The 13,379-nt window shown below is 48.9% G+C and overlaps 3 protein-coding genes across 13 annotated transcripts in view; 2 read left to right on the forward strand and 1 right to left on the reverse strand.

Moving 5' to 3' along the window:
- Positions 1–13,379, forward strand: part of cv-c (RhoGTPase activating protein) — a 436,691-nt gene that overhangs the window by 350,290 nt on the left and 73,022 nt on the right. The gene's annotated exons all lie outside the window — the stretch shown is intronic.
- Positions 981–4,700, forward strand: LOC149372232 (uncharacterized). Of its 5 annotated transcripts, XM_089566642.1 has the most exons (6): positions 981–1,492; positions 1,806–1,868; positions 2,099–2,164; positions 2,924–2,977; positions 3,333–3,395; positions 3,481–4,558. In XM_089566642.1, the coding sequence occupies exons 1-6, from the start codon at positions 1,175–1,177 to the stop codon at positions 4,363–4,365; spliced, it is 1,449 nt and encodes a 482-aa protein (XP_089422768.1). In that variant the 5' UTR covers positions 981–1,174; the 3' UTR covers positions 4,366–4,558. The 5 variants fall into 5 exon arrangements, with proteins under 5 accessions (XP_089422768.1, XP_089422766.1, XP_089422767.1 ...); XM_089566640.1 differs by lacking the exons at positions 981–1,492; positions 1,806–1,868; positions 2,099–2,164 and having other exon boundaries at positions 2,828–3,100; positions 3,481–3,534; positions 3,592–4,357; positions 4,436–4,700; XM_089566641.1 differs by lacking the exons at positions 981–1,492; positions 1,806–1,868; positions 2,099–2,164 and having other exon boundaries at positions 2,828–3,100; positions 3,336–3,395; positions 3,481–3,534; positions 3,592–4,357; positions 4,436–4,700.
- Positions 2,462–7,426, reverse strand: LOC149372233 (uncharacterized). Its single transcript, XM_089566637.1, has 3 exons — positions 7,089–7,426; positions 5,970–6,073; positions 2,462–5,730 (listed from the first exon to the last, which is right to left on the reverse strand). The coding sequence occupies exons 1-3, from the start codon at positions 7,393–7,395 to the stop codon at positions 4,912–4,914; spliced, it is 1,230 nt and encodes a 409-aa protein (XP_089422763.1). The 5' UTR covers positions 7,396–7,426; the 3' UTR covers positions 2,462–4,911.

A 13,379-nucleotide genomic window follows, 5' to 3' on the forward strand; every position in this document is an offset into this window, starting at 1 on the left:
GACGGAATGAGAGGAGGAGTATACACGATGTGTGGCAGTTTGCCACGGGCCAGCAAACAGAGCAATCGACGCAAACAACGCGTTGTTACCGCAACTGTTTTTTTTTTGCGTCTGGCTTTTGTTTCTTTTTTCGACATTAACAATCTGAAAATCGTTATGTGTTTAGTTTTAAGTTGATAAAGCGCGCGCTCTTCGTTTCAAAGGTGTTTACACTTCGTCGGGGCGTGTTAAGCATCTTTCGAGACCAGACACAGCATCTCTCGAGCACTGTGTCAGCACCATATGTTTACATCGAATTCAGACCATCGCTGCGGCGTGCTTTCCTGGGACCACTCTCAACTCGAGTGTTCGAACCTACCACATATCTGGCATCGCTGTGGAAGGGTCGGTCCATGAGTGGCATACGTGGCCGTGGGCGGATTGCTTGCTTTGAAAGCGGGCATTCGATCTTTTACCACTGTTTCCGATCGCTTGAACCGCCGACGCATTAGCGAGTTTGCCGTGGGTTTTAGGCGCCTCGGAGAGTGCACTGCAATATTTTACTTTCTGTAGCGTTTGCATTTTTCATCCACCTGTGTACCCTATTCGCGATTTTCACGAAACAGGCGCCACGCCGCGGCCGCGCCGCGAACCACCCGAAATAAAGTTTGCGCGTGAGCGCCAAGTGCGTTTTGTGCTGCGTGGCGTGAGCGGAGTTAGCAGGCGATGTCGTTTCTGGGGTTTTGTGCCAACGGCAAACATAAGAAACGCTGGCGCGTGAATAGTTTCCCGGTTACAATGTGGAAAAACTGCTAGGTTACATTTCGTGAGTTCTTTGATCTCACGGTGAGACGAGAGCTTTGAGGTCAAGCAGAACGACTGTAGGGTTTTAATTTTGCGAGACCAGACCATATGCCACCGATAACCTGAATGTGGATATCGTTGCGAGACTCCTTTCCGTCTGGCTATTAAGTTCATGCTAGGTGCCACTCCGATATACACGATTTTACCAAGGGCTACTGGGAGAGGGAGAAAATACTCTCAAACCGCGCGCTTCTCCAGCCTACCACGGTGGCCAACTGGCTGCGGGCTGTTACATCGCCGTGCATCGCCGGCTCTTGCCTTCTCGGCGTAGCTTGTTTACAGACATCCGCCACTTATCGCGATTTTCTCGCCCTTGTCATCTATTGCCGCGATGCCTTACTCGGCGCGAACTTCATCTGGTCAGCACTGCGTAGTCGTCGGTTGTGGCAACAACCAGCGGAAAAGAAAAAACATCGCCGATAGCACTTGCGCCAAGCATGCTGTGTCCAGGTCTCAGTGCGGGTGTGACATGTTCATGTTGCACCGTTTTCCCGTCGACCCCGAGTTGAATCGTCAGTGGGCGTCGCAGGTTAACAGAAAGGACTTTGCCCCGACTACAAACTCGCGCGTCTGTTCCCTGCATTTCGTCGATGGCAAGCGTACGGAGCAAAACCCACTGCCCATGCTGAACCTCGGCTACGAGCGAAAGGCAAGTACCAACTACAATCATTGTCGTTTTGCGCATAGTAAACACGCAGTTTGCTTGCTGCAGGGCTTAAATGTTTAGTATGCTGCATTTTACGTGCGTAAGAGCATGGACAGAATTTGTCACTTTTTTTTCATTGCTTGCTCGGTCATCAGGCACGTTAGCGGCAGCGGTGCGATATGCGCTGGTTGGCCGCAGATTGAACTTTAAAACGTTGGCGATAACGTAAAATTGCAGCTTCACAACTTTACCAGCGCCATATGTGATCTACAGGAGCGCTTTTTATTTCCGTTAATGGAAATATTAATCTTTTCAGGTTATCCACGGCCGCAGACGCCTGATGCGCGATGACCGTGGTCCACCACCTGTCAAACGAAAGGTCAGATTGTTGAGTCTGCACATAGAAATGCTGGAACTCACGTTACATTTGATTGGAATAACGCGCTACACAAGAAAAAACGACAACTGAAACGACGGACACTGGACAAGCGCCCTCGTTTCAGTTGTTTCTCATTGGGTAGAGCGTTATTCCCATCAAATGTACAACCAACTAGCCCACATTGCTGCCTTGCTAGCTGTTGCTCATGATACACTTGCTTCGCATTTTAGAGACAAGAAAGCCTCAGTGACGAGTCCGAAGCATCTGATGCAGTGCAGCAGACACCACCCCACAATGTAAGAAAGGCGCATTTACTATTTCACAATACTGTGAGCATTTATTAGGCTCCTACAGGAGCGGGCTGAAGTACAGACAGGAGGCACGGTGTTCCAAAGCAATAAAAGCACAGCAGTCTCAAATGTTCGGTTCAGATGAATGCACAGGTATGAAATTCGAGCAAGAAATGAGACTTGTGTACAAAAAAATACAGAAGAGCAATTTCACAAAACCATCAAGTACCATATTTAATTATGCATTAGCAGGCAGATGGCTTTAGGCACGTATCTACGCTGATACCCCCATGTAAAGCAGGGAAAAGAATTTGTGCAGTGCACTGCCTTTCAGAGCACGATTTTGAGTATTGTGCAATTTGTTGCCTAACACAATGTAGCACTGTGAGGGAAATTTTCCCAAAAGATTTGAGCATGCAAGAGGTCCTATGCAGAGTGACGTCTGGAGCAACACTCGCATATGGCACACAAAAGGTGCGAGACATGTCATGTCATTTGCACTGAACCTGCCTCCACAAGGTATGACTGTTCTAGTGAAGCCAGAGTAACTGCTCAGAGAAGCTTGTTCAACATCATGACATGCTATGATAATTTGAGATCAGGGTTGTTAATGCACTGTTTCATAACAGGTCTCACCCAACAGAGAAGATTCCACAGCAAGCCTTTCCTCAATCAGCAAACACAGTGTTAGTGTGCATTCACTATTTGATGCTTTGCAACGTGCTGAGAAAGTAGACTCACAGCTAAATATTTCTCTATTGGCAGGCTGTTTGTATCGGACATCACTCGGTCAGCCTGCCTGTCAGCCACGAAGAGAGTGTAAGTATGCATGCTCTCATCATTCCTTTGTTACTGAAGCTAAATTGCAGCCATCTGTTGCACTTTCTTTCACAGGTCATCAGTAATGTTCAAGATGCCTTTGCTACCAGCAACGAACTAGATGTAAGTATGCATGCACATACAAGTCCACGACATGCTGAAATAATAGGCCAATTTCGCCCTTCTTGTGTTTGTCTGCCAGCAAGTTGTTTGCCTCTGATGGCTATAAATCTGCTGTCAAATCTTTATTAATTTCCAAAAACGAGCTTGCTCTGCAGCAGTAAACTGGATATAAGCTTGAAGGCTGTCTGAGCTTCCAGACACTTGTTTCTGATGTTGCCTCTTTTTTTTCTAGCAGGACTCATTGAAAACTGATGCTGCTACGTCTCGTCTGGATGCTAGTTTTGAAGAAACAGCTGTGAGTGCTCATACAGGGTTCTCTTTTCCAACCAAGACAACCTGCATTGCCTTCATGTTTTTCTTTTCCTGCCTTTTTCCGATAGATGGCTGCTGAGCAACAAAACTGCAGTTTGTCAAGGGAGGAAACAGAAATGAAGGTAATTTATAAGAAAATACATTCTCAAAACAAGATACAACTTTGTGTATTATTTCAGGTGGAGATGAAAGACAGCTGGACACAGTGGGAATTGGAAGAGCCAGTCCCAGACCACACATATGCAGACACAAAAGACAGTTCAAACACTCCTCTTACAATGAGAAGCATTCACTTTCAATACTTAACACCACAAGACATACACTTCTACACTGGCCTCCCATTTGGTGCTTTTAATAAGCTCATTCTTTTACTGAGGGCCAATGGCACAAAAGCAGGAGGAATATTGGGCATAGAACAACAACTGTTGCTCACACTTATGAGGCTAAGACTTGGGCTCCTCTGTGGGGACCTTGCAAGAAGATTCAACATTTCTGTTGCGACAGTGTCGACAATATTCTCTAGTATGATGTCCACCTTGGCCAAAGTAATGGAAGACATAGTGGTGTGGCTGCCTCGGTCAGTAGTTTACGACAGTATGCCGAACACCTTTGTGAAGAATGGCTACGACCGCACAACGTGCATATTTGACTGCACAGAGGCATGGCTGCAAAGACCCAAGAAATTAATGGCAAGGGCACAGAGCTACAGCGCATACAAAGGATCGAATACTATCAAGTTTTTGACGGTAATAGCACCCAACGGGCTAATCATGTTTGTCTCGGATGTGTATGGTGGAAGGGCCTCCGATAAATACATAGTTCGGACATGTGGTGTGGAAGACTATTTACTGCCAGGCGACGAAATTATGGCAGACCGTGGATTCAAGCTTGAGCCTCATCTTGAAGCACAAGGAATCCACATGAATGTGCCCGCCTTCACCAGAGGTATGTAGACTATGTTCTCTACATTGCAAGCTTTCATGCACCTCTGGGTTTGAAATGCTCATATTTGTTGTCTTTCAGGAAAGAGTCAACTGTCCGAGCAAGAAGTAACAAAAACCAGGCGAATTGCCTCACTGCGCATTCATGTTGAACGCGCTATCAATCGGATAAAGACGTACCGAATTTTTAAGCAGGCTATGCCTATCAAGTCACGAAAACATATCAACACGATTGTTTTCGTGTGTGCTGGCTTATGCAATCTGAAGGGCCCTCTTATCAAAGAACAGCAAGAACAATAAAGGTTGAGCTTCAATCCCAATACTGTTAGGGTTTGACTCATTTATTTCAAATGCTACCATGCTATTGATATGCAAATAAAGAAAAAAAAATGCAGAACACAGACATCACTAACAGTCACTGCATCTTAAGGAGACAGCAGTGCAAGGAGTAGGAAGTTCCTGCTGTACATCATCAGCCTTGGTTATATACACTGCACCATAAAGGCATAGTCCAGCAGGGACTTCTGTTATTCCGGTAAATTTACCCAATGACTCCCTTTACAGCCTAGGCAATATTATGTTCTCAAAAAAGCTTTCAAGATTATTAATGTGGGTTTCCATGAATCCTTCATCCTTGTTGACTGGAATCAATGCTCCCCCTTGGTCTACATGCAAGTACAGGTAGCAAACAGTGCTGCCTACCAGGTTCAGGTGTAGCTGTGCCTGAACTTGATAGTAGTATCTATGTGCTGCCTTTAGTACACCTGCAGAATCTAAGCAAAAATCTGCTTTGCACTGCCCCTCCTTAATTAATTCGCCCGGATGCACATGCCGCAAGGTGTATAGGCATTTAACCTCTAAAAGTGCCGGGGGGTGGCAATCACAGAAAAGCAAACCGTCTGGACTACACCCAAGATATGGATACCTTGGATGGATCATCAAACCACAATCCTCGAGTCTGCAATTTGTATGCTTTGTTTGAAAAGCACCAAGAGCACGCTGTTTCGCTAACTGCTCATAATTTATGCCATACTGCATAGCAAGGCTGGTAATGCAGTTGTCATTAAGTATTTTCTTCATTAATGACTCATACTTCAACTGTTTGGAACGGCAAACATCTTTGAACACTGAAGCAGTTATCCTGCCCTTACGGTGGGAAAACCACTCGGCACAGTTTCTTTGCTGCCTTGTGGCAGCTTCAATTTTTTTTGCAGAGTTCATGCTGAGGCTGAGCTTCTCCACTGCTTGCTCACTTCCAAGCAGCCTTCCGAAGTTGAGGTCGCACAGGGGTCTTTCGAGAGTAATTTCGAAGTCGTCCACTGGTTGCTCCACTTTGTTCAGCTGCCTTTCTTTACTCTTTGGTGACTGGAAGGCAACCTGAAAACAATGTCTTCATTAGTCTAGTCACAATTTTTATTAAGGGCAAAGCAATTAAGAAGCCTGAATGTGACAGTTTAACCAACAATAAAAAGGCAGTAACATTGCCTTGTCGGCAAGATTACATTGAGCATGGCTGTGGGTTCAGGTCATTCCTAAAACTTGCACTCCGATTCAAGATAAATAAATCCTCAAGTTATGTTCATGCATAACAAAGGCTTATGCATTTTTGTCACTACCTGCTCTAAGTGATGTGTCGTCTGTTCCCTCTGGACACTTGCTGGCGCCTGAGAAGGTTGCTGGATCTTCCTTCTCGTCGTCAGTGTGTTGTGAAGAAGGGTGCCTGCACATAAAAGCATAAAAGCATTACCACAATGCTTAACAGCCAATTTCATTCCATGGCAGGCACTCAAACTGGCACCTACATATAAAAGTCAATGTACTGCCTTCATTTCCAAAAATATGACGGTGCAATCAGGACAAGAGTGAATAAATGGATGGATCAGCCCAGTGTTCACTCGCTACTGCATTGATAAAAAAAGTAGAAGATATGTTCTACAAAGAAATATTTTTCACTGAAGCATGTGGCTAGCACATATGCTCCGAGGATTTGTCAATGGAAACAAAGCTTGGCAAAATCTTTCCTCAAACTAACGCTCAAAGGTATTGATCCCTTTTACATTTACACTATATTTTGCTCCTTACAGTGTTCCATTTGTTTATCCCCACAGCCCATAACTGCATTGAATATGCAGCTCTAACATAGAAAGCAATCATCTCTTTCATAAGGAACACTGCAAAACGGGACTAAACACATACACAGCAGTGAAATTTTTTTTTCACATTAAAATCAGCATTCATTCTCTTCCAGATATACATGTGTACATGAGCAAATTTTTTTCTTGTGAGCCGGAGTTCACAAAAATGGCTTCTCTTCCCTTGTCACCAACAAGAAAATTTGTCGTCCAGCCGCCCATTCCAAAGAATTCAATCAGGTTCATGATTTTTCTCATGCACATGTGCTTGCAAACAAATTTTTCTTGGAATATGAAGTCTTCAACACTATTACGGTTGTTTTCTCCTGTCTCAGTGAAAATGACTGCCTTCCAAAAATGAGCTGCATGTGTATTCCATATAAAGTATATAAGCTCTATTTCTCTGATCACTCACCATTGTCCATGGTCCTCACTGTGCTACTGAACTTCTAGGAACTAATGCTAATGACTTTGATCACTTGCCGCTTCCTTGTTGGAAAGCCGACAATGTTATCTGACAATGGATACCAGCAAAGCACACTCATATTACTGCACTGGCAACCAGCTTGTTTAATAGATATGTGTCATCTCAGCAATACTCACCAGGAATATTGAAGAGCTCGCCATAAGGTGACTTCTTGACGTGGTCTGTAAGCTCTTCTTTGTTAGCAAAATGCTTAATCTTTCGGGTCGGCCTTGGGTGCTGCATGCTTGCGGGGTCCACTGTTGACCTCTTCAGATTGAACGTCATAGAATTGAGAAGGGCTGGCTCAACATTCCTTTTTGTACCCCTATTCCATGCTGCCGCCTTGTCGGTACATGTGATACCAGTGATGCCTAGCTGGACGCCCATTTCCAGCTTCCACAACAGGGCACCAATATGGCTACAAACACGTGCTTTTCCAGCCATGCAAGAGCAACCAGCAGTCGCCACTCGCCCATTCTTCCGCACACAGGCCCACGGCGACCATGGCTTCTTATTTACTGCTTGAGAGGGTCGCACGTCGGCCTTCACATATACAATATCGGCAGCTGCTTCGTGACTCAGCACCCGGCCGACCCAACCGCACTGCAGCTGGTTATATGAGTCCAGGCTTTTGTATGCCTCTGCCTCTTTGAGATCACACGCCTTTGTTCGAATCAAATAGCATACAATATGGGCACTTGTTATGCTTGGCCAAAGTTTGGTGTCATCTGTCCACTGCTGCACGAGCAGTGGATGAACATGGGTGTCACCATCTGGAAAAAAAAAGAAGGAATGCAAAGGACATTGAAACAAAGATACCTCCAACGGCCGGCAGGAATGCATTGGACGCTACAGCTCTTAATATGCACGATCATGAGTTCACAGTAGCGCTGCCATAATATGGATCCCATAGTTGTTTCTGCCTTCTCGAAATTTGAGCACTGCAAAACAGACGCGATAATGCTGGTTAACTGCCCGAATACAAGGCACACAAGTCCGATCGCAAAGCCCATCTACTTGCCCAACGTACTCTGAGGCGACAGGAGTTGGCAAGCTTACACATATTTAGGCAACTGGGCAGACTATCAACACTGCCTCACAGATAATCAAATTGCGCTCTCACAGCTGCATGCGGTCGTGCAGCCTACGCAAGAGGCGTGAAGGGTCTACCAATCTCGTTCTTTTCAACTTTCCGTTTCGTGACGCAGCGAGTGAGTTCCACATCGCAGTGTTGTGGCTATGTGGGACGCGGCTGACAACGGGAAAGATCGCGCGTACTGACGAAGCTAATTCGAAGGATTTACATGCAGTAGCACGTACAGTACACGCCAGATGCGGCCAAAGACGAACTACGCGGGATTGCCGGAGCCCTCGCGAGCAAGTTCGGAACGCCAGCTCATCGGCGGCAGAAGGCAGCGCGGAGCTCCGACGACGCCGCTGTCAGCGGACAGCCGGTCCGTCATTCCGCTGAATGTCAGGTGGTCTACAGTACCTTACGATGACCGTAACACGCTAGGCCGCCGTTAACAAACACTATTTATTTGTTTACCACGGTTATTCAGTATTTCAGTAGTGAGTAGCACGGACACTCACCGATCGTGATCGTTTGCTCCGCCGATGCCATAGCTGCCGGTTGGTCGCTTCCAGCCGCTTGCGCCATTCAAAATACACACTTCTGCGGCTTCGAGCTCACCGCTGCTACGTTTCGGCAGCTTTGTTTTGCGAGCGGGTGCCGGCAGGTCGACGAGCTGCACTCGAACACACGCAGAGACGCAGCGCAGCCCAAGCAACCAAAGCCAAAGTAACAGCCCGTAATGGTGGCGCCGCTACGCGGCGCTGGGGTCTAGCAGTATGGCAGCCCCCAGGTATCGAAACTGAAATTGTGTATAGGTGTACTATACCCTATGCACCAGTAGGCTACTCAAACTAATCGTCTTCCTTGCGGGTGCCATATTGGTTCGACTGAGGCGCCACCTCTGGGTCATTAGTTACTAGTTCCACGCGAGCGGATGTTATTATCTAGTTTCCTTCCTTTCGGTTCTTTCCAGTTCCTTTTCCTTTTCTGTTAAAAGTTCTTTCTGCGCCCGTCTTATCCGCCGCGTAGTGTCGGGGCGTCTCTTTCGTAGAGCCAGAAGAAACCCGCGTCTTTCCCCCCTGAAATCTTGTTCCGTGCCCTGGCTGAGCCTTTGGCTGAGCGCGGTGTGATTTTGCATGCTTGGTTGGTGGTCCTCCGAGCCGCTTCACTATAGGAAATCGCCACGGGCGCCTGCTTTCGGTGTTACTCATTCATCGCGGTCAACTCTGGGGGGTCAAAGAACGACGTGCTTTTTCTGTCGCTCTTTCTTTCTCTTTTTTTATTGTTTTTTGTTTTTCACACGGGGCAGTTTCCACCTTCTCTTCACGTTTCTTAGTCTTTCTTCTTCCTCGCCAGTCCAGTCCCGAAGTCGTCTGCCATCGTAAACAGTAGCTAGGCGGGCCACCGAATACGGAAGTACACTACTCCGAGTGCGCTAATCTGATTACTTATGCAGCCCTTCGGCTGTTATCGGCACAGTTAAACGATAAAAACGAAGCGTATAGGAAACACACTACGCTTCACAGCCATCGCAGGTGCAATGGCTTTGAAGGAACAGTTTTCGAGCGAGCCAGAGATAGGTTGAACCCGGAGTAGGAGACGAGGCACTAGCGTCTGTTGAAGGGAATAAAAGTGAGGAACGGATGAGGGAGAGAAGAGAGAGTGAAGGAACAAGAAAACCCAGTGGCGTTCGTGGTGTGAGAGCGGCCCTTCGCGCACGACTCTGAGGAGATTAGAAATGCTGCGCGTCGAATAGATTATTCATTCCATTCAACTCTGCCCCAGCCCGAGCGCGCGTATGCTGCCTGAAAGAGGTCGTCTACACTGTTCTTGGTGCGATGCCGCCTTTTTCCTTCCCTTTCCCGTGCTCGTTCGTACATGCCGGAACGCGTCAAATGACACGGCTCGATACGGCCCTTGCGTTCGCGGGGCTATCGAGGAAAGTTGCTGCAGCAGCAGAAGCTGCGGCGGCCTCTCGTTTGGCTTTAATCTTCGTCCGGCTTGCGCAGTCCTCTCCCCAGTGCTCTCGCCGAAATGACGATTGCGTCTCCTCTGTCGGGTTGCTGGGCTTGTTCGTGCTTTCTTTCACTTTCGCTTACAGCTCAGTGCTTCTGAAAGCTGTTTGCTCCGGCCTTTCGGGCGCCGAAATGAATATGACGGGTCCTGCCACGTTTCCTTGCTTACCTGCTTTTTTTTTTAATCTTTTGGTGACCCTATTTTCCCTGCTGTTGCTTTATAGTGCCCGGAAAACACGCTCCATCGATGGCAGGTGTCCCCGGCTGATCTTCGTTGCTCGGAGATGGGAGCATGGATTGCCACTCTTTTGTAGATCCAGAAAGTAGTTTTTTTTTTTTTTTTTCCGCTGCAGCGATTGCTCAAGCTGGTCAGTGTTGTAGGGTCTGCTCGTGGGCAGGTCAAATCTCGCGCAGCTCACCGCGGGTAGCCTCGGACCCCTTCTTCCCGAGTGGTGGGGCGGGGGGAGCGAGGCTAGGAGGAAGCCTTCTTAAGGCGCGACAGCGAAGGCTGGCTCTCTCTCTTGGACCAGCCTTGCCAGAGGACCACCTGACCCCGCTGCCCCACGACGACGACCGGCCCCCCTGATGTGAGATTAAACCTTTTCATACAAAGACCTGCCTCGAGTCACTGCCTGTGCGTCCCCGCGCAGAGGAATCGCCCACAAATAATGGCGCCCAACGTGGGGCTTTGTGATCATCTCACCGCACCGGTGTCAATCATCTCGTCAAGGGCACAGTCGAGAAGCTGCCTCTTATGCGCACTTAACGGCCTCGGGTTACACCTGAAAGGGCGTGTATCACCCGTCTGAATCTCGTGCTGAAGCAGGTCGGTTCTGCCCGGTTTCTCCGTGAAGCAATCCGAAAACGGGAGTAAAGTTTCCGCGAGCCTTCGGCGCTGACTACTGGGTCCTGAGAAAGACACAATAATCGCTTCTAACGGGCCACCGTCTCTCAGAATCTCGAGGGAGCTCCCCTGCCTTTCTATCGCACAGGTGTGGACACCCACCTTTTGTGCAGGACAGCCGGGCAAGGATGCGCTTTCGAAGGGAATGAGGGGGGCGAGCTGGCTGTAACGATAGCCATTCTCCCCCATGTCGAGCACAATGCCTTCGCTCGAGAGAAAATCCCTTCCCAGAATTACTGGTATCGACAACCCAGGCAGATAGACGAAGCGATGTCTCCGCTTTCTGCCGTCAAAGCGCATCGTAAGACGCACCGCTCCCTTTGCCTTTGCCGCCCCAGCTGCTAAGCTTAACGGGGTTTCGGCCGGTCTGACACGGATGTTACCTATCCGGCAGGCCTCGTACACCTCGTCACCGACCAGTGACAGCGTTGAGCCCGTGTCTACGAGTGCAGAGTAGCATCGACCCGCTAACTGCACTAGCATAAAAGGGCTTGAGCGCGGAACGACTCCCTGAGCTCTACAGGCGAGCGGGACAAAGGCCTCCCCGTCGCCGGCGCGGGAGGTCCCCGCGCAGAGGAATCGCCCACAGTGTACACATTTCGTTTGCTTGAGGGAGAGGTAAATAAATTGGTTACCGTGAAAGGAAATGGCGCAGTAGCCGTCTTACTTCTCGGTGGACACCTCAACCGCGCCGCGAGGGAAAATATGAAGGTGGGAGAGAAAGAAGGAAGATAAGAAGAGTCGGCGTATAGTGAAAGGCTCCGATGAATTTCGACCACCGGGTGATCTCCGCAGAGCACAGGGGTGCCTTTTGCGTTGCGCTTCCATCGAAGTGCCGCCGTGAGGGAAGAGGGGTGAATTGCCATCGCACAACACGCGGCTGTCTTGCAATTCGCCTCCATCGAAATGCGGCCTCCGCGGCCATGATGCTCGATTCCGCAGCATTGGGTTGCGAACAAACACGTTCGATTAGAAATGCGTCTCGCTATTGCTGCCCGTGTTCGTCGCGGTCGCTGGGCCGCGCACTTATAACGGCCGACCTCTTACGCAACAGGCCCTGAACACGGGAAGTGTAGCCAGGGCATTTCTGGGACGCGTGTCCGCATTGTTGCTGTCCTTTCACGCTCTTTCATTCGCCGGCAGCTCGCCAGGTGGCGTTGTTCTCGTCCCTCCGTTTTGGTGGCAGGAAGCGTTTGCGCGCTTTCGCAGGTATACATACATGCCCGTTGCCGGCTATGCCCAGCGCGTTATACAAGGTGCTGCTTTTGAGCCCCTCTCCGCTGTGCACAGTGCGTGGGGTCACATAAGGGGCCAGCAGGAAGGACGCTGACAGCCGTAACGAAGACAAGCTCCGATTCTGGGCTTTTCGGGCGCCGCTGACGTCAGCGCTATTTGTCAGCGGCGCGCAGAGAAGAGGGCGAGACCTTGACGCCCCGCGGGTTGTAATAACCTACAAAAGTCAGCGGGCAGAGAGGGGTGAGCGCGCACCGTTTATCTTGAGCGTCCCAGTCGGCTTGTTTCAAGGGCAGAAAGGAGAGAAAACCGGATGGCGGGTGTGTGTGTGTGCCTTCCAGCGTCAGGAGGCGGCGGGGGCAAGGCTGGCTTTTCCGCGGAGCTCGCCTGAGGTTTTATAACGCCAGAACGTATCCCCCGCATCGGTCGTTCTTTGCGGTGGGCAGAGTGGCGTTTACTTATTTATTTATTTCCTCGCACACTCGACTGCTCTCTCGAGGTGTGCCGATTGAAATTGAAATGTGTGGTCGCGACGCGCTTTCGTTTGACCTTGCGCGTTACGTATTTATGTATATGTTGCGTGTTCCGGCTCGCGAGTTGGAAACGGCCATTATAGCTTTGCGGGAGCGAGGTTTTTCAATCGCGGAATCGTCGCCAACCTCCGCCCCCACTTTCTCTTCACGTCGTCGTCATCTGATCGCACCTTCCCTCCACCCTCTCGCGTTCACGTACTGAATTAGGGATGAGTTGCAGGTGTACAGATGTGCGCGTCGTCTTGGAAACTTTGCATGTTTGTTTTGTGCTCCATTTATAAAACGAAACCCCATCTGCTGACGACTATATCTGTGCGCGTCGCCGTTGGAACCCGTGCTGTACTATATTTATGACTACGCCGAAGGGGATCACTAATGTGATGTAAGCGTCTACCGCCTATATTGTATATGCGCCGAGGTGAAATGGATTTAGCGGTTTTGATACATGTAGTCGGAACGTTTGGAAGCCGTGCTGATAGCTTGTTTGCGCTTGTGCTTACTGTTCTTATCTTGTTTTGTCGTTGGTAAGGCATCGTACATTTTTGTTTGTCTACTTAGGAGCGAGGAGTTTGGTTTCAAAGGCTTTCTGTGAAATTTTTTATGAAAGCAGTTACCCAAAGACCTGCATCTCGAGCTGAAATCCTAATGACCATTTTTTTTTTTCTGGA

This window comes from Amblyomma mixtum, chromosome 1 (genome assembly GCF_055824585.1).
Source record: "Amblyomma mixtum isolate Tamu chromosome 1, ASM5582458v1, whole genome shotgun sequence".
NCBI lineage: Eukaryota > Metazoa > Arthropoda > Arachnida > Ixodida > Ixodidae > Amblyomma > Amblyomma mixtum.